Raw genomic sequence first — 20,765 nt, forward strand, 5'->3', positions numbered from 1 at the left:
GTTAACTGATGAGCTCTAACTTTAAGGTAACTGGCCCTAGATCCAGTTGCCTCCCAAGTTTACCCCCTACTCACTATACTTATACCCATCAGAGTATGGCTGAGATAAACTTGATCCTAGCTTGGCATGGCAGTGCACGTCATAGAGGCAGGCAGAGCGGCGGCCGCAGAGACAGACAGAGCAGCCACAGAGGCAGACAGAGTGGCCACAGAGGCAGACAGAGCGGCCACAGAGGCAGGCAGTGCACATCTTTAATCCCAGCACTTGAGAGGTGGAGGGGTTAGGGTAGGGGTGGGGTTCAGATCTTACCAAGGAGTTACTACATGGCTAGATGTGTGCTTCCAGCTGCTGAGCCCGCCCTCCATGGCGCCTGTACACCTGCACATAAATTCAACATGGGCACACTCATACACACAATTTTTTAAAGCTTTATGGAGACTGCAGGGGTGCTCAGCACCTCAGTCATGCTCTTCTAGGGGGTCGAAGTTTGATTCTCAGCACCTAGATGGCTGCTCGTAACCTAACTCCAGTTCCAAGTGATCCGACGCTCTTTCCTGGCCTCTGCAGGCACTGCATGCATGTGGTATACAGACTTAAACACAGGCAAACCCCATACATAAAAATAAATATGGAAATAACTTTTTTTAAGAGATGGCAGCAAATCCCTTGAGTCTGGAGCTACAGGTGGCTGCTAGCCACTCCTTGGGTTGGAGCTAAACTCAGGCCCTCTACAAGGACAGCCTTTGCTCTTGTCCTCTGAGCGATCTCTCTGGCTAGAACAATGAACGTCTATCATGATGCCCATCATACTTAGTTTCTCATTTTAGTTTTCCTTTGGATAATATCAATTTCTTTTTCTGCTATAAAGGCAGTGTGTAAACACAAAATTTGGAAGAAGATTGTTTTAGAAAAATGGTATTAAAATTATATTATTTGTGGGCTGGAGAGATGGCTCAGCAGTTAAGAGCACTGACTGCTCTTCCAGAGGACCCAGGTTCAATTCCCAGCACCTACATGGCAGCTCACAACTGTCTGTAACTCCACTTCCAGGGGATCTGACACCCTCACACAGACATACATGCGAGCAAAACACCAGTGCACATTAAATAAATAAACAAACAAACAAATAAATAAATAAATCTTTTTTAAAAATTATATTATTTGTAGAGAAATGCTCTTAATATTGTTTTAGCATAATCTGTTATATCGATAATTGTGTGTGTGCTGTCTTCTACTTAATATTATCTACCATGTTTAAAATGCCATTGTAAAGTGAGTGTGGTATCACACGACTTTAATCCCAGAACTTGAGAATCCAAGGCAGGTGGATCTATGTGAGTTTGAGGCCAACCTGATCTGCATAACAAGTTCCAACCACCCAGAGTTAGATGGTGGGATCCTGTCTCAAAACAAAACAAAAAACAAAAAACAGCCATCCTGTCAATTGAATCATCCCTCATTAGATCCTTCTTTTGTTTCATGTGTGATATTTTTAACCATATAACAAAAGCCATGACAAAATTATACGTGATCCAAGTGTTTATTTCTGGTTTGGGGTATGTTCCTGGAAGTATGGTTCTCATTTCCAAAGCTATGAACATGGTGGCGTTCACCTGTGTATCATTGCTCTCACCTGTTTATAGAGAGTTTGGGTCTAACCTGGACTACACAGTGAAACAGTATCTCAAAAACAAAAATCAAAACACACAAAAAAGCTGTAGACCTCTTTAGGTTCCTCGATCTCCATTACTAAATTATCCAACTGACATCTCTAATGATATATGAAACATTCATGTCCAACATTAATTAATACTCATTAACCAACAGTGAATATTCTCAATTTCTAACCTTTGCCAATTTGGTAACCAACAAATTATATCTTTAAATTTGTATTTTTGGTAGTGTCCCATAGTTTTCCTATCAAGGATTATTTTCTTTTTTTTTCACTATTTGAATTTTATACTTATGATTTCGGAGCTCCTTGAATTGCCTTCACTACTTTTTATTCATTGATTAGGCTGTTAGCCTGGAGTGGTTGAGCACGCCTGTCATCCCAGCACTTGAGAGGTAGAGACAGGAGGATGTCTGTGAGTTTGAGGCCAGCCAGTGCAAAATAGTGAGGCCTCTTCCAAAACAAACAAACAAACAAACAAACACTAGTTAGGGTCTTGTTTGCCCCGGAAGCATGCTGCAATGGTAGGGTTGTGGGAAAGCCTGGTACTTCTCCGGGGAAGAGGGACAGAGGGACGAACTGACAGGCTGCGCTTTGCCTCCTGCAGTTGCTGGAGAAAGGCCTCCCCAGCATGCAGCAGCCGCTCCTCCAGGTCATCTACAGTCTGCTCAGTTACATGGACCTTTCCATTGTTCCTGTGAAGCAGTTCAACGTGGAAGTCCTGAAGACCATTGAAAAATATGTGCAGGTGAGTGTTTGGACAGACTCACTCGCGTCAGAGGTATCAGGGAGAGACCGAAGAGGCTTGTCGGGCTTGCCCTCGGGTGTCAGGCCATCTGGCATCCAGCCCCACATTCATCCCTCTATATCCACGACACGTCGCCGACAGACAAGCGTGCTACTCGGTCACACCCTGGGTGGCGTTTGTAGGAGAAAGACAGAAAGAGACCTTAACACATTCCTTGCTTCAGGGACGTAGCTGTCTCATTGGTCCCCAGCCTGAGTCTTCCAAGCACATGCCTGGCTGGGAAGTAGAGGTGGAAGGGCCCGTGCCGGTGTCTTATTTCAAAGATGGAGAAGGAAGAAAGAAGGTGTGTGCACCCACAGTTCCAGGCCAGATCTTTACTTTGGAATTTAACCCAACAACCAACCAAAAAAATTAGAGGGATAAATGAAGAAAAATGACAAAATGTGAATAAATGATAAGAACATAAAAGTTTGTTATGCTGGCCTCTGTCTCTGTAATATTGTAATATTTCTATAACAAGCAGTCCCTAAAAATATTAATAAAAATGAAAACAGCCCAGACATGGTGGTGCACGCCTTAATCCCAACACTCAGGAGGCAGAGGCAGAGGCAGGTGGATATCTGTGAGTTAGAGGATAGCCTAATCTACATAATAAGTTCCAAGACAACCCAGACCCTGTCCCAATAAACTAATTAATTAAAATTAAAATTTACACACACACACACACACACACACACAAACCAACAAGGGTCAGGGCCAAGATAGTAGACTTGGAGGTCTCACTGAGACCTGGCTCCGGGGCTCCGGGACTCCGGGGTATTGCCTTTGTTTCCCAGGCCCAGCAGCCTGCCCAGCAGAACACATCAGCAAAGACCCACAGACTGACTGCCTCTTAAAGCTCTGTCCTGAGACTACATCAGGAAAACAAAGCGATTTCTAGAGCCTGGTAGCTAATCCGTTACGTGCAACCACAGACAGAAGGGAATCCATGTTCCTCTGTGGGTCAGCCCTCAGCCACACTCAACAGCAGAGGAATCTGCTTCTCCACAGGCCTTGGCTTCATAATCCTTTCTTCTTGTGCATCCCAGATTTCAAGGACAAACCCTGGATTTTTCTCTGGTTAATCACATTGACAAAGGTGTAGAATGTAAATTTTAGACACTGTTTCCCAGAAATTATTTTATGTTAAATTTAATTTCCAGGTTTTCTTTTCCTCCCACTCATTTTTCAAGGGCTAATGAGAATTGTGTCCTCAGTGTGTGTTCGGTCACGGGTTAGCTCACAGGAGAGATGTCTACTCAGTGTGTGCTCAGTCATGGGTTAGCACTCACAGGAGGTAAGGGCACCCATGGCACATGGCCTGTTTCCTTGGGGCATTAAGAGGCTCCCTCTAGGGACTGGAGAGATGACTCGGGGGTTAAGAGTACTAGCTGATCTTGCAGAGGACCAAAATTTCAGTTCCCATCACCTACACGGTAGCTCACAACTGCCTGTAACCGTTTCCAGGCGAATCAACCCAGTGCCCTTTTCTGGCCTTCAAAGGCTCCCAAACACGGTACATATAAAGTAATACAGGAGCATGCACAAACACACTAACACACGTACACCCACCAAAATTATAAATACATCTTTTTGAAAGAATTATTGAAATGGTCTAAGCAAGACCGACTGAGTTACGAGCCAGGGAAGTAAACAGGGGCCAGATTATTGGAAGGGAGGGGTGCGGGAGGAGGTGGGAAGGGCACCCCATCCCTGAGGGAGGAGGTGGGAAGGGCACCCCATCCCTGAGGGAGGAGGTGGGAAGGGCACCCCATCCCTGCGTCAGTTGATGAGCAGGATGTGATAGGAGGAGGAATGAGATCAGGACACCCAGTGAAGAATGAGCAGCAGCGAGACCCAGAGAAACAGTAGGACCAAGGAGACAGGACCCTGGAGGGTCGGGGAAATCTGCCTGTGAATGATCAATAGTCTAACATGGACGTGAAGCTTTTATCTTTTGACAGCTTAAGGTGGCTCCTTAGCAAAAACAATGCCCTGCGGTCTTTAACTCTGTGACGTGAATATGGCCACAGCGGATCTGGTTACTTGCGTCTCCCCACAGTGCGGTTCGCTTCTCTCGTAAATGCTCTTAGTCGGTCGCTAGTCTTTTCCTAACTACAGACTGTGTGTTAAGTCAGGGGATTCTGACCGGTCAGGAGATGGTTTGGTAGTCAGTGCTGGCTCTCAGAACGCGGACTGACATCTAACCCTTGGACGTTTATCGCCAACAGAGCATTCACTGGAGGGAAGCGCTGAATATCCTGAAGCTGGTCGTTTCTCGATCGGCCAGCCTGGTGCTGCCTTCGTACCAACACAGTGACCTCTCCAAGATAGAGCTCCACCGGGTGTGGACCAGCGCCTCCAAGGAGCTGCCGGGCAAGACTCTGGACTTCCACTTCGACATCTCAGAGGTCCTGACCCACTGTGGCTCTTTCCGGGAACTGAGTATATGGTGGCCAGGGGGGGGGAAGCGGTTGCCTAGAGAGAGGAAGACTTAACGTTTGTTTTAAATGAAGACCTCTAAAGTCTAAATTAGGTTCCGTTCTTTTAACAGTGCATGAGTATAGGGCTCTCAATTGGGAATTATCAAAAATGGAAACCACAGGCTGGAGATGACTCAGTGGGTAAGAGCGCCCACTCTCCAGACACAAGGACCAGAGTTCAAATCCCCAGCACCCATGTTAAAAAGCGCCTGGTATAGCTGTGTGTGTCCATAATCCCACCACTGCAGGGTGCAAAAAGGTAGACACTGAGAGCTCACAGGGCATGCTAGACAGAATGGTGAGTCTCCAGTCTCAAGGAAATGAGGGAGAAAGAGATCGAAGGCCACCCTCCCACCCAACGCCCTGCTCTGGCCTCCACCTGCCCGGATGCAGGCATGTGCTTGCTCACACTTAGGGACGTGTATCACACAAATAAATGAGGGTTGAGAAGGGAGGGGAGGAACTGATTGCTTCATTAACTTTCACCTCTTCCATATTCAAGATGTGACATCTGCATCTATACTTAATATGAAAATGATGTTAAGATATTCATTCTGGCCAGGCGGTGGTGGCGCACCTTTAATCCCAGCACTCGGGAGGCAGAGGCAGGCAGATCTCTGTGAGTTCGAGGCCAGCCTGGGCTACAAAGCAAGTTCCAGGACAGCCAGGACTATACAGAAAAACTCTGTCTCAAAAAAAAAAAAAAACAACTTTTGGGGGCTGGAGAGATGGGTCAGTAGTTAGAGCACTGGCTGTTCTTGCAGAGGACCTGGACTCAATTCCCAGCACCCACATGGCAGCTCCCAACTGTCTAACTCCAATTCCAGGAGACCTGACGCCCTCACACAGATATACATGCAGGCAAAACACCAATGCACATAAAATACAAATAAATAAATCTTTTTTAAAAAAAATACATTAGCCGGGCGGTGGTGGCACACGCCTTTAATCCCAGCACTCGGGAGGCAGAGGCAGGCGGATCTCTGTGAGTTCGAGGCCAGTCTAGTCTCCAAAGCAAGTTCCAGGAAAGGCGCAAAGCTACACAGAGAAACCCTGTCTCGAAAAAAAAAAAAAATACAGTAATTCAACAGCCATATTCAACTTTTTTCTTGGAGAGGGGGCCATTTTTAAGCCTTTGACTTGAGTTTCTTTTGATCCAAAAATAGAGAAAGCATTATCCAGTTAGTTGCATCCCTCAGCTCACAGGGACCCAGAACTGCTCCAGACCTATAGTCTAGGTTCAGAAGGTTCTGGTCACTTTCTGCCATTTCAAATACCTCAAGTTGGTGTCTGTGAGACCTCCTTGGAGGCAGAATTTTAAAAGCACCCCCTGCCTGACCACATACTGTAGGATTCTCAGAAAGTGAACGTCATAAAGTATTGCATAATACCTTGGCCATGACCTCATCCAGTTGAACAACTGAAATGATAGAAATAATTTAGATAAAACTATCAGTAATTGGGAGTGCATTAAGATTGACAGCTAGAGACTGGAGAGAAGAAAATGAATTTTAGCCTTTTATTACAAGAAGTTATTGCAAGTTTGGCATGATGAAAGCAGTGTATACTCTCAGCACACAGGAAATAGGCTGCAATCCAAAGCCAGCCTGGTCTGCAGAGCAAGTTCAAGGCAGGGAGGCCAGGGCTACAGAGAGAGAGGCTGGGGGGGGGCGGTGAGGAGAGGAGGCAGGGGGAGCGGCGGGGGGGGGGGGTGGTTCTTTCAAGCTTAAACGTCTGAAAACTGACTCAGCTGGCCTCACGTTTTACAAGTCTCCATCACTAGGGTCTAGAGCAGTGGTTCTCAACCTCCCTAACGCTGCGACCCTTTAACACAGTTCCTCATGCTGTGCTGACCCCCGCCGTAACACTGACTTCGTTATTATTTCATAACTGTAATTTTGCTACTGTTATGAATCATAATGTAAGTAGTTTTGGAGACAGAGGTTTGGTGAGGGGGTCACGACGCTCTGATTGAGAGCCGCTGATCTAAAGTCTAATGAAGAAGCCATGGCATTGGTTCCCTGCTGACAACCAGGGTGGGGGGTATTCAGTGTGCAAATGGCTCAGAACATACATCGACCAGGAAAAAGAGTCTGCACACGACACCGAGTCTCTCTGTCTCATCTGGTTCTGGTTCTAACCACGTGCGTGATCAGTTTTTCATTTCTTCTGGGCTGAACAGTTCCATAGACCGTAGAAGTGTCAGGGTGGAATAATGGTGGCCCTGCACTGTCCTTTCTCCAGACGCCGATCATCGGGAGACGATATGACGAACTACAGAACTCCTCTGGACGGGATGGGAAGCCGAGGGCAATGGCCGTCACCCGGAGTGCGTCGTCCACCTCCTCAGGCTCTAATTCCAATGTCCTTGTTCCTGTGAGCTGGAAAAGGCCCCAGTATTCTCAGGTATAGGTCCCTCTGTGAAACTAAACTCTGCCATTCACCACCCCCCCAGTAACGTTGCCATGTAGACCCTGGCGCCTCCAGCCATGGGGTCTCTCAGCATTGAAAGGGCAATCCCTTTATTGGGAACAGCCTGTTAGTGTTCAGTTGTCTGACTCTTGCCTCTTCAATCATTGCTTCTATGTCTCCTGTGGCTTGGGAAACAAATCCGAGCTTCCTTTCATGTGGCAGCTTCTTCGAATTTGTGTAAGGCAGTCCTGACCCATGTCCAAATGAGTCCTCCAAATATCATGTCCAATAAAGAGTGGCTGGGGCCACACACTCAAAGGGCCTTCTGGAGGTTCCCCTCAGAGCATAAGCTTGAAGCCGAGTTGACATCGGTAGACGAAACAGAACAGGGCGGGAGGAACTGCCAGAATTCTCTGTGGTTAGTGATCAGAGCCTAGGACTGGATGCCAACCATCACAGTGCTGATGCCACACGGCCGTCAGGCAAACAACCTGCATTTTTCTCCAGTGTTTTCGTGACATGTGCCAGGCGCACCCTGGAAAGTTACCTTAAGCGGAAAAGGGATTTGTTAAGCCATCCGTGTTAGTGAGTCCTGTGTAAATGAGTCAAAATACCTGCAGGCTGATAACGACTCGCGTTGGCCCATGAGGCTGCAGTTCATGGCCACTCGGCCCTGCCGCTGGGCCCGTGACGGCAGGGTTCACCGTGACGGAGGAGGCTTGTTCATCCATGACAGCCAGGAGGCAAAGAGAACGACAGGAAGGGGCGGGACTCCCGCTGGCCCCTTCGAGAGCTCACCCCGCCCCCAGTGACGTAACTTCCTCCCACTAGGCTCCACCTCCTAAAGGGCCCACTGTCCCCCAGTAACACTGCCGGCTGGTGACTGAGCCTTTAGCGCCTGGGCTTTTGATAAAAAACTAAAGATCAAAATGACAGCAGCATCCATCTTGGCTCTAAGCCCAGCTGCACCCCAGCTGTTAACGTCCGCACCCCAGATGTTAGGATTCAGAGCGTTAGACTCTCTCTCTCTCTCTCCTTTGTAAACGGAGGCTTTTCTGTACCACTCAGTCCCGCAGCTGCTTCTAAAATGATCTCTCAGAGGCTTCATAGTAATTACAAACTGTTTGGCCTATTGCTCAGGCTTATTACTAACTCGCTCTTATAACTTGAATTAACCCATTTCTATTCATCTATATTTTGCCACGTGGCTTTGCGGCATGACCTGTTCTTTGGTACACCTTGTTGCTCCGGCAGCTTGCTGGCATCTCTCCCGACTCTGCCCTTCTTCTCCCAGTATCTCTGCTTGGATTTCCCACCTGGCTCCATCCTGCCTTGCTACAGGCCGAAGCAGCTTCTTTATTGACCAATGGTAATAAAACACATTCACAGCCTGCAGAGGTTATCCCACAACTCCTTACCGCCCCACCTTCCCTTCCCAAGGTCTCGGCCGCCTGTTAGCTCCATAGGAAGCAACAGCAAATTCTAGTGGCTCCAGATTTTCATGGCTTCGGGTTCTGATGATTTCAGGTTGGAGACTACTCACCCTCTTCTGACATCCACAGTAGTTCTGGAAAAGGAGCTTTTTGTTAGATTGGTTTATGTTTATTCCATGTGTATAAGTGTTTTGTGTGTGTGTGTGTGTGTGTGTGTATGTGTGTGTGTGTGTGTGTATGTGTGTGTGTATGTGTGTGTGTACGTACCATGTGCACGCAGCACCTGTGGATGCCAGAAGAGGATGCCAGATTCCCTGGAATTAGACTTATGGGAACTGAACCCAGGTCCTCTGTAAGAGCAACAAGTGCTCTTAACCACTGAGCCACCTCTCCAGCCCAGGAGAAGGGTCTCTTGCACAGTGTTTGAAGGTGGCCAAGAGGAGACCTTCCCAGGATAGAAAGAAAGCCTGGATTCTCAGAAGCCCAATACTCTGTCTGCACACCTCACGGCTCACCGTCATCTCCAGGACTGGAAGGCCAGCCCAGAGCCTGGTGAGACACGGCCGTGGCTGGTGGCTGCAGTCGTGGTTGGGAAAGAGATGAGGAGGGGTCTGTCCTGGGCCTTGTTGCTTCACTGGTTTTACCTCAGAGCTGGAGAATGAAACTATGGCTAGGGAGATACTGAGATCTGCCATTCAGCAGCAAAGCCCTCCCGTCTGGCTGTGAAGTGATTCCACATTGAGTAATTCTATCACTTGGGGTGAAAGATACAGTGAACCAAGTTCCATAAAGAAAGGAAATCTTAACTGGATGTGATGGCACACACCTTGAATCCCAGCAGAGGGGAGGCAGAGGCAGGTGGATCTCTGTGAGTTCGTGGTCAGCCTGGTCCATGTACCTCCAGGACATCTAGGGCTACATACAGAGACTCTCAAAAAAAGGAGGAGGAAGAAGATCTTAACATAAATAGCAGCTTCTAGAAGTTTCCATCTAACAAACCAAAATCAGATAAAGGAGGATTTGCAGGATTATTTTATGGCTGGATCTTAACTATGTCAACATCTCTAGGTCACAGTCACCGTATTTCTTTTCGTTCTGAAACCCTCATTACCTTATTGGGAAATGCAGTTGGTTCTAGAAGAGTCTTGTCATACATAAGAGGCTGCAAATGGAGGTTCATGAAGAAAAACAAAGGGATTTAAATCTAACTTAATTCTAACTTTGCCATGGCTTATGAATAACTAACAGTAAAAATATTCTCACTGTTAAGCCAGAAAAGGCTTGTTCTGTAACAAAATACATCTCTTTCTGATGGAAGAAAAGCCAAGCCTCTGTGGAACTAAAAGTTGTAACGTACAAGAAGAGATATCCAGGGAGCCCACAGATGGCCACTGAAGGGCCTAGGACCTGATTCTCATAGAGGCCCATACCCACCCTGGGTAACAGGGCAGCCCTGTACAGTTCAAACATGGAGAGAGCCTTGTTTTAGTTAACAGTCACTTTAAAATAAATAACATAGGGCTGGAGAGATGGCTCAGCAGTTAAGAGTACTGTGTCCTGTAGAGGACCTGGCACTCACATGCCAGCTCACAGTCATCAGTAACTCCAGTTCCAGGGGATCTGAAGCCCTTTTCTGGCCTCCATAGGTACAGCACACATGTGGTGCACAGACATCCATGCAGGCAAAACACCCATGCACACAAAATAAAAGTTGTTTTGATTTAAAAATAAATAAATAAAAAGAGGCCTAGGGATGCATCTCTGTGTTAAGAACATTTGCCTAGCATGCATTGCAGCCCCAGACTTACTCCTTAGTACCTAAAAAAAAACTAATTTTCCACTTTTAACTTTATGTATTTATTTGAGGGGTTGGGAACATGCCACGGCACATGCCAACCACACCATGTTTGTGGAGGTGATGGGGCAGCTTGTAGCTTCAGTTCTCTCTTTCCGCCGTGTGGGTTCAGGGGATCCCACTGCTCATATAGCCGGGTTTGACGGCACGCATCTTTCCAGTTGGGCCATCTAGCCAAACCTAATAACAGTCTGTGTAACTGTGCTGGATAGTTTGATGTCAACTCGACACACACTAGAGTCATCAGAGAGGAAGGGACCTGATTGAGAAAACGCCTCCAAAAGATCGGGCTGCAGGCAAACCTCTAGGACGTTTTCTTAATTAGTGATGGGTGGGGGAGGACCCAGCACATTGTGGGTAGGAACACCACTAGGCTGGTGGTCCTGGGTTCTATAAGAAAGCAGGCTGAGGAATCCACAGGAAGCAAGCCAATAAGCAGCACACACACCCCATGGCCTCTGCATCAGCTCCTGCTTCCAGGTTCCTGCCCTGTGTGAGTTCCTGCCCTGACTTCCCTCAGTGATGAACAGTGATGTGGAAGTGTAAGCTGAATAAATCCTTTCCTCCCCAGGCTGCTTTGGTCATGGCACTTCATCACAAAATTAGTAACTCTAATGAGGACAGTTAACTCAGCATATGTAAAATAGTATTTGAATACGCTATTGTTATTTTACAATTATCAACAAGTTATTTTACATTCTTGATGTGCCAAGCCTGTGTGTTTTATATCTCAACTATCTGGGGCTACATTTTAAGCATTACCATCGACTTTTTGTAGCTAGGACTTATAGTATTAAGGCAGATTTGCTCATGGGGCCTCAGAATAAAAACCTTACCTGTGTTTTTTGTTTTCCAGAAAAGAACAAAAGAGAAATTGGTTCATGTCCTTTCTCTGTGTGGCCAAGAAGTTGGACTAAGCAAAAACCCATCTGTAAGTTCTTTTGTGTGCCATGGTTATTTTGGTATCGTATTGCTTTTGCCTTTGGTCTGTTCTGACATTGACCTTGAAGACTCTACTGTGAATGACAAGTCCGATAGCCACCATTACATTCAGCCCCTGTGTTTCTCCGTCTCGCCCCATGAATTGTAATCTTAGTGCAGAGACAAGGAAGGATTTCATTGCCCTTTGCTCCAGTTCGCCTTCGAAAAGAGCTATGTTCAGACCCTGTCTGTTTGTGTAAACATGCCCAGACTACACCACCACATACATGATGGTGTCTGCCGCATCTCCGTGACATATGGGCACATTCCTCTCATTCCTCTTGAATATAGTTTTGCCCACTGCTCACTCATTGCATTATGATGTCACCATTTTACTTGCATAAAATAACATGAAAATAAGGATGTATTGGCCAAAGTTTACTAAAAATGTTATACTCTGCTTGCTAGTCACATCACAATGAAAAAAAAAACGAAACATTACAAATACTTATCAAAGCCGGGCAATGGCGGTACATGCCTTTAGCCCCAGCACTGGTGAGTCAGAGGCAGGCTGATCTTGTGAGTTCAAGGCCAGCCTGGTCTACAGAGGGAGTTCCAGGACAGTCAAGGCTACACAGAGAAACCCTGTCTTGAAAAACCAAAAAACAACCAAGTATTTATCAAAATGATGACATTTAAACTTTCACTGGTGTTATAGGTAGAAAAGAAAATGCCTTCAGGCTTTTAGATGAAGAGATGACTGACGCACAGAAGCAAATTTCTGAAAGTAATTTCAGAACATTCAAATTATGTATGGTGAGCATATTTTTAGAAAAAAAATGTTAAAGACCTCAGGGCCTGGATTCCATGTATATTTTTGTGTATTACAGTATCTCTAGTCTTCATTTAAAAAGAAATAGCAAACCAAGACATTTAGAATCGGCGCCGATTTCCCTGTGAGGCTGTGTTTTAATGGCCCAGACTATGTCTGCTGCTCACGGGCAGGTAAAATATTAGCAGCCCATGAAAGCCTGCCAACATGTCAACTGGGAAAGCACCAGCTAGACAGGGCTTCTGTTTAAGTCACCTTTGTCGTGTGACTTCACGATGGGACCGTTTATCTCTGCTCCAGTGGTGGTGTTCAGGGCAGCACTCTTCCCCAAGTTCACACTGAGCACCCTCAGATTTCCTGGTCACAAAAGTTTGCCTGTAGTCCGTTCCAGTCATTAAGCGGCGCTCACCAGGAAGGGTGCGTCCGTGGGGGAAACCCGATTTGAGCAGAAGACTCCACGGCCCTCTGTTTGATTTATCTTGCACGCTCATTTGTGATTCCTGTTCACGAGGGTGTGTCATGTTGCACACAGTTCATGGGAAACAGGTGACATGCTCCCTATCTGAAATGCTTGGGACCAGGTGCTTCCAATGTGAGTGTATCATAGATTTTGGAGACTTGGGGTACACTTAACCCAGTGATCCACCCTCAAAAATCTAGACTTCTCCAAAATTTGAACATTTGGAGCATTTCATCACTTTAAAAGTTTCAGATTTAAGCCAGACACGGTGGTATATGCTTCTAGTCTCAGCACTCAGAAGGCAGAGGCAAGAGGATCTCTGAGTTCAAGGCTAGCCTGGTCTACAGAGGGAGTTTTCCCCCCCCCCCCCAGACAGGGCTTCTCTGTGTAACAACCCTAGCTATCCTGGAACTCTCTTTGTAGACCAGGCTGGCCTCGAACTCACAGAGATCAGCCTGCCTCTACCTCCCAAGTGCTGGGATTAAAGGCGTGTGCCACCACTACCTGGCTAGTTTTAAAACATTTTAAGATTTTGGATTTTTCAGACCTGAGATGTTTTATCTATGCAGTCCAAAACACGGGATTATTTTTACACACAAGAGGAAAAAAAAATTACTACATTCAATCCCCATTCACTCTTTTTAACCTGGAAAGGTATTTGTTACATTTCTGTTCTTATAACTTGCCCCCTTTAAAGGAAGAGGGGACTATTATAATGGTTATATCAAGTGTCAGCACAGAATATAGCTCTCCCCTCAAAAGAATTAAGCTACTTTATCCTGGAGCCCTCGAGCCACATTTTAGTGACTGTGGCCTGGGAGCACAGACTCAGGTTGACCAGAATGTCGTGTTCCACCACCACGGAACTTCTCTCGTAAATCAGGACGTTTACCAAATGCACTGGTGGAGAAAGCCTGGCACGTCGAGCAGGGGAACCCTTGCTGCTAGACGACATCTGATGACCTTCTTAGCTGGGAGTGGTGGAAGCTAGCGGCCTGCGAAGAATGTATTTCAAAGGTTTTACTTTTTTGTTGTTGTTGTTTCGTTTCAGATTTGTTTTTTCGAGACAGGGTTTCTCTGTGTAGCTTTGCGCCTTTCCTGGAACTCACTCCGTAGCCCAGGCTGGCCTCGAACTCACAGAGATCAGCCTGCCTCTGCCTCCCGAGTACTGGGATTAAAGGCGTGCACCACCACCACCCGGCAGGTTTTACTTATTAAATCAAATGGATGTTGGGTCAGACTCAAGGGGAAGCAAAGAATGGTCAGTAAGAGTACTAAAAATAGCCCAAGATTATTTTAGCTCTGGATCATTAGTATTCCAATTCTCCACAATAATGAAGTCCTAATTGGTCATTCACTTTTTTTTTGGGGGGGGGGGTGTTGTTTCTTTTTTAGTTTTTTTTTTGATTTTCTGGTTTTTTGGTTTTTGGTTCTTTTTGATTTTTCAAGACAGGGTTTCTCTGGTTGTCCTGGAACTCACTCTGTAGACCAGGCTGGCCTTGAATTCACAGAGATCAGCCTTCCTCTGCCTCCCAAGGGCGGGATCAAAGGTGTGTGCCACCACTGCCCGGTGACCATTCATTCTTGTAGAATCTTCAACACAGTTGTGCCCCCCTTTTTCCCCTGGATACCTCAGTTCACAAAAGAAAGCTTTTGATTTGATTTTATATCTGTATTCAACAGACAGTGACTAGCAAAACATTTGCTGTTTATTATTTCTTCCAAGTTCTATTAAGTCAGGTATGGTGATTTACACCGGTAAACATAGTAACCCAGAGGCTGAGTCGAGAGGACCCTTCTGAATGGAGGCCAGCCTGGGCTACATAAAGAGTTCTAGGGCAGCCTGAAAGACATAATGAGACCTTATCTCAAAAAAACAAAGACAGAATGAACCAACCATTTTTTTTAAAGATCTATTAAAATGTTTCAATAGCTGGTCATGGTGGTGCACGCCTTTAATCTCAGCACTTTGTCTGTCTTTCTTTCTCTCTCTCTTTCTTTCCCTCCCTTTCTTTCTTTTCTTTTCTTTCTTTCTTTCTTTCTTCCTTTCTTTCTCCTCTGGTTTTGCTGGGGATTGAACCCGGACACTCTGTATATGAGGCAAATGCTCTGCCGCTGAGTCATACTCTCTGTTAATTCCAGCACTTGGAGGCAGAGGCAGGCAGATCTCTGAGTTTAAGGACACCTTGGTCTATATGGAAAGTTCCAGGCCAGCCAGGACACACAGTGAGACTCTGTCTTAAGAAGTTGATTAACTAATTAAAAAATAGAATGTCTAACTACACATAGGAATTTGGCTTCTCTTTGCTAATCCTTCCCAGTCTCTGGTTTATCTCTCAAAGGGTTAAAACCTTTGTTCCCAAGGTTCATTTTATAATAACATAGCTTGACGTCATCCGTAAAATATTATTTATGTCCATTTGACGTGTGAAGGTACATAATTTCTAACCTCAGCTCAGCAAGAGTGGAAAATTTTAGTTGCTCCAGTTTGGCTGTGAACACATGCTTAGTTGTTATACACACACACACACACACACACACACACACAAACACACACACACAGTATCTCACCATCCGCACTGAGATAGCCATTCAACTCTAGAATGCTTTTGTAGTGTAAGCACTTGAGTGTCTGCAGCGAGTTTAATCCGAAGGCACCTGTCCAACATAAATAATAGAAGAACATTCTAAAAATACCCACTTAAGGAATTAGGTGTGTACTGGAGACACAGTCCTCCAGGGAGCCAATGGCCATCACTCGTACAAACAACTGAAGGGAGGTGAGTTTCTCAAAAGAGGGCTCCTTTGGTTCCTAGGTGATTTTTTCCTCGTGTGGGGACCTGGATCTGCCAGAGCATCAGACGAGCCTGGTGTCATCTGAGGACGGAGCCCGGGAGCAGGAGAACATGGACGACACCAACAGTGAGCAGCAGTTCCGAGTCTTCAGGGACTTCGATTTCCTGGACGTGGAACTGGAGGACGGGGAGGTACGGTGTATTCTCTGTCGCAGTCACCCTCTCGGCTTGTCCCAGGCTAACAAACCAGTGTTGCTTTCCCTCCTTTGCCTTGCCACTCTCTATAGCAAGGGCTCTAGTTGGGAAACTGTAAACTCCGTTTTGAATCAACTTCTCCAAAGCACGGCCGCTTCACTTTTGCAGAAGTCACCCCACCCTTCCTGTCTGGGCTCGCAGCAAGAGCCAGCTTAGTCGTAAGCGGGAAAAATCTGAGTTGTAATAACTACACAGGCTGTGTGTGTAGTCCGAGGGGATTTTTATCTTATTAATCGCAGGAATGCATCATTTCTAGGCCTGTTCACTGGGACCTGGACAAAATATGCTAAACATTTCATTCCAAATGTAAAGTTGCTATGATCAAGGTGCTTCAAAGCTCGCTGGCCACCCCATGGGATGGGAGCCTGAGGGCTCCTGCATTCTTGTGCTGTGTTTGATAAAAGCATTAGAGCCTGGAATAAAATATAAAGCATGAGACAGAGGCAGAGATCTGCCGTCTTTGCCCTGCCTTGGGTTAGTTGGTGGTCAACATTCCAGACCTCTGGAGCAGCTGAATTCAAGTCCTGGCAGGCATGTACAGATCTGTTTGCTTGGAACGGCAAACATGGTAATGAGATGCTTTTCTGCTATCTGAGGTCTGGGAGGAGGAAGAGAATCACCTTCATTTGTACAGCTCAGGGCATGTTCCCTGGGAGAGGCAGTGTTTTGCCTCCAGGGAATGAAAACTCCACCGCTTGAGTGAGATTGTGTCTCCTAAAGCTGCACGGGTCCGTTCCTAGTTAATGAAATGTACTTTCCATTCCAACGGGCTTTCTTCCGCTCTTACAGTTAAAAGGAGAGGCCCCAAGTCAAAGTTTACTATCGCCTACAGCAGATGGCTGCCTCTTAACTGTAGTCTTAAGGGAAAACAGGAGTCTGGGTGGCTTCCTGAAAGAATGGGACTACTGGTAAACCCACTTATGTCTAGTTAGGGCCAAAGTGCAGTCTTCTGTTGACTTCCAGGGCCACATGTGTCTGGATGTCTGTCCCAGCAGGAGAGATGCAGGTACATGGAATAATCATCATTTCCCTAGCCAACACACTGAGCAAACCCAGACCCGAAAGCACTGGCTGAGGCTGGCACTGTTGCTAGAGTATGCTGTCTACTATGCTCGGGGCCCTGGGCTGTTTCTCCACCACTGACTCCACCAAAAGAAAGAAAGGGAAAAAAAAAAAACAGTAAAAATAAAGTACTGCTGGGTATTGTGGTGCACACCTTCAATCTCAGCACTGGGAAAGCAGAGGCAGGCAGATCCCTGTGAGTTCGAGGCCAGCCTGGTCTATAGAGTGAGTTCCAGGACAGCCAGGGCTACACAGAGAAACCCTGTCTCAAAAAAAAAAAAAAAAAAAAAAAAAGAAAAGAAAGAAAGAAAGAAAGAAAGAAAGAAAGAAAGAAAGAAAGAAAGAAAGAAAGAAAGAAAGAAGAGAAAAAGAAAGAGGAACTGGGGTTGGGGCAAGCGTAAGGCCCTGGGTTCGGTTCTCAGCTGGGGGGCCGGGGGGAGAGGAACTGACTGCAATGCAAGCTTCGATTGAATGCTTAATTTTCATCTTAAGCTGTTCTTAGACCAATTAAGAGGATTGCCGGGGATCCGGCTAACCATAATTAGTGACCAAGAAGGAATTCACTAAATGCAATGAAGATTGTTTCCAAATGATAACACAAAGCAATTCAGTCTTGAGTTCTTTTGAAATGTCTGAGCCAGAGCTGAGTGGTCAGCCGAGGCCAAGGGCTCCTCCAGCCAGCTGCTGACTGAAAGTTGTTCTTAGGCTAGGGTTCAAGCCCGGCACCCTCTGAATGCCGGAAGTTAAACTAGGGAGGGGAAACACTGACATCAAGAGAGCCGCCCTTTTCCTGTCTCGGTCTAGGACAATGGTACACCACAGAGTGCCCTGCAGGGCAGGGGAATCAAAACATAGTTCCAGAACTGCTAGCTCAGTGGCAGAACACTTGCCTAACAGTCTGATAGGCTTGACTCCCTGGGTTCCATCCCAGCCCTGAGAAAGACAAACCCAAAAACCTAATGTTTTCCGAGAACTGTAAATAATGAATACCAGACCTCGTCTGTCACTGTCTCTGTTGTCCCAGCCAACAGCAACTGACAACGGAAATCACATCTGTTATTTTGTCATCTAAGATGGAGATGTTAGGGCGTGTAGAGAGGGCTCGGCAGTTAATAGTACGGGCTGCTCTTCTAGAGGACTCAGGCTCAGTTCCCATCACCTACCCGGCAGCCCACAGCCATCTGTAACACCAATCCCAGGGGGAATCCTGCGCCCTCTTCTGGCCTATGCAGGCACTGCACATACGTACATGCAGGCAAAACACTCCATACACATACAATGAAATAGGTATTTTTAAAGATTAGTATTCGTGTAAGGAGCTTCAGAGAATAAGAAAAACATATCCAAACAAAGTGGTGCACATCTGTAGTTCCAGGAACTTGAAGGTACTCCTGAGCCCAAGAGTTCAAAGTCAGCTTGGTCAGCACAGGGAACCCCAGTCTCCAAAATAAAGAGATAAACCCCTGAGAATGTTCTGCAGTTTTCCGAACTAAAATTAAGATAAAATGTGATGTGGACAGCACAGTACCATGGAAGCATCCGAGCATCATCTTGAATGGTAGGCCTGCCCGTTGGTCTCCTGGGTATAAGGAAACCTGCCTGTGGGGCCAGCTTGAGGAGTCAGAAGACGGGTACAGGAGTGTGGGGCGGTGCCGGGCACACAGCTGGTGCTCTCTGCACCAGTCGGCCGGACATCCCCACCAGTGGTAAACAGCTAGTGATCATAAGGGTAACGTAAGCAAAGTCTGGCTTCTTCATCAAAACAGGGTTGCCAAAACAAGAAGAAACCACAAGCAAAAGCCCAAGTTGTGTTTTGTTGTGGTTGCATCTAGCTCTCTCTGCGCTACTAATTTCACATCCGAGGTGGACAGACCATAACCGCAAACGCTTTTAGTGAGGAGGGTCAGCTGGCGTCACCTTCTCCCCCTCTTCTCTCTCCCATGACGTTTAGCCAATTTCTAAATAAACAGGTGTTAAAGTAGGGGGGCTGTTTCTGAAAGTGGGGCTCACGATGTCGCTTCAGCCTCGTCATCTTCCAGGAAGATGTGCGGAACCTCTAGTGCTGAATATTGACTTTCTCACTGGAGTTTGTACATGCTGTCCTCCATTTTTTTTTTAAAGTTGTGTCTACTGAAGAATGTATGTGTTGCGAACACTATTGTTGTTGTGTGAAAACTAAAATGTGCTGGAGTGTTTTATACAATCATTTTAAATAGACCTTTTGTTTGTTTTTCTGTCCATTCAAACTGCTCCCCAGGAACTTCAGGTAAGATGCTGTTATTCTTAACTCTGGTGCACTGGCAGGCTGTATCCTGGCGTAGTTACATAACAACGTGCGCTTCCCCCTCCCCTCCCCTCCTCCTCCCCCCCCCCCCCCCCCCCCCCGCATCCCCTCCAGCACACGTATGCCAACTTGTGTGTAGGTGTGTGTGATAGGTTTTTTTTTCTTTTGTTTTGCTCCCCTTGGCTGCTCTAGTATGGAAATATACTCTAAGATCTGAAAATGCTTTATTATCCTTAGTTCTGGAGGTGGCATGGTTGTATCTCTTGAGAGGAGACAAGTCTTGGATCTACGGCTAGGCAGGCCCCCTTCTGTTCCTGATGAGACAGTCACACACTGGATGAGTGTTGTCATTCTGTAGAAAGTGAGATCAGGCTAAGGATGGACCTAAGTGGTAGATTGCCTGCTTAGCATGAATGAGGCCTGGGTTCCATCCCCAGCACTACCAGAAAAACAAAACAAACAAACAAAAACCCACTTCCTTTTCTAAGATTCCAAGGCTAGCCATCTCTGTCTGGCAATAGATAAATTTTCATCCAAACCAGTGTCCTTCAAGAAAGAGGCGGGGCTGGTGATGATCATGCCCTGACCCCTGACCTAAATCGACAGCGTCTTAAGCAGGCTGACCCATGACTCTGCCGCTCTCGGTCGGACTCACTCAATGGCAGAGCGTTTTCTTAGCATGCACAGAGACCTGCTTCAGTTCCCAGCACTCCAATAATAACAACAACAATAATTTTAACAGGGTTTTACTTGAAATAATTTCAAGAATATCTTTTTTTTTACATTTCTGGGGTATTTGTGAATATTCTGCTACCTCAATACAAACTCTGGGTGTTACGTTTAAGTTGGATAACTGTATGTACAAATGGTCCATCTGAAACAGTTAGCCGCCCTCTGTGTTTTTAACGTACATAATCTGACATCATAGATTAACAGGGTTTTGGCTTTTAGCTTTGTCTGTGACATAGGGTAGAATTGGACATCTGGTAGAGGGACAGGATGGGTGGCCCTCACTGAGTGTATTTTGTGCCATGCTGAGAAAGCTGGGCTCAGGGCTGGAAAGATAGCTTAGTGGTTAAGAACACTGGCTGCTCTTGCAGAGGCCCCAAGTTCTGTTCCCAGCACACCTACTTGGCGGTTCACAACCATCTGTAACTCCAGTTCCAGGGGATCTTACACCCTCTTCTTGCCTCTGCCAGAACGGCACACACATGGCACACAGGCACATATGTAGACAAAACATTTAAACACATAAAATTAAAATAAATTAAAATAATGAATCTGGGCTGACCTTCACCCACAGTAGAATTTTGTGGTGTGTGCTAGAAATCCACCCCAGGAACTGTTAACAGTGCTAAGCTTGTGCTCCACCTCTTAGCTACACCCATAGCCTTTCCACCATGGACCTTCCCTGGCGCTAGAGTAGGTAAGGGTTGCTCCATCTCAGCCCCTCAGCTACTACCAGGGAGAGCATTTCAACACCTTTGCCTGGAATGGAGCCGATACATCCTCTA

At 46.3% G+C, this 20,765-nt stretch overlaps 1 protein-coding gene across 1 annotated transcript in view; it reads left to right on the forward strand.

Moving 5' to 3' along the window:
• Positions 1-20,765, forward strand: part of Fry (FRY microtubule binding protein) — a 254,501-nt gene that overhangs the window by 197,881 nt on the left and 35,855 nt on the right. Inside the window, 5 exon segments of the mRNA XM_028878084.2 lie at positions 2,280-2,420; positions 4,691-4,870; positions 7,187-7,348; positions 11,499-11,573; positions 15,672-15,842. Coding sequence (XP_028733917.1) covers positions 2,280-2,420; positions 4,691-4,870; positions 7,187-7,348; positions 11,499-11,573; positions 15,672-15,842 — 729 coding nt within the window.

This window comes from Peromyscus leucopus, chromosome 23 (genome assembly GCF_004664715.2).
Source record: "Peromyscus leucopus breed LL Stock chromosome 23, UCI_PerLeu_2.1, whole genome shotgun sequence".
In the NCBI taxonomy this organism is placed as follows: Eukaryota; Metazoa; Chordata; class Mammalia; order Rodentia; family Cricetidae; genus Peromyscus; species Peromyscus leucopus.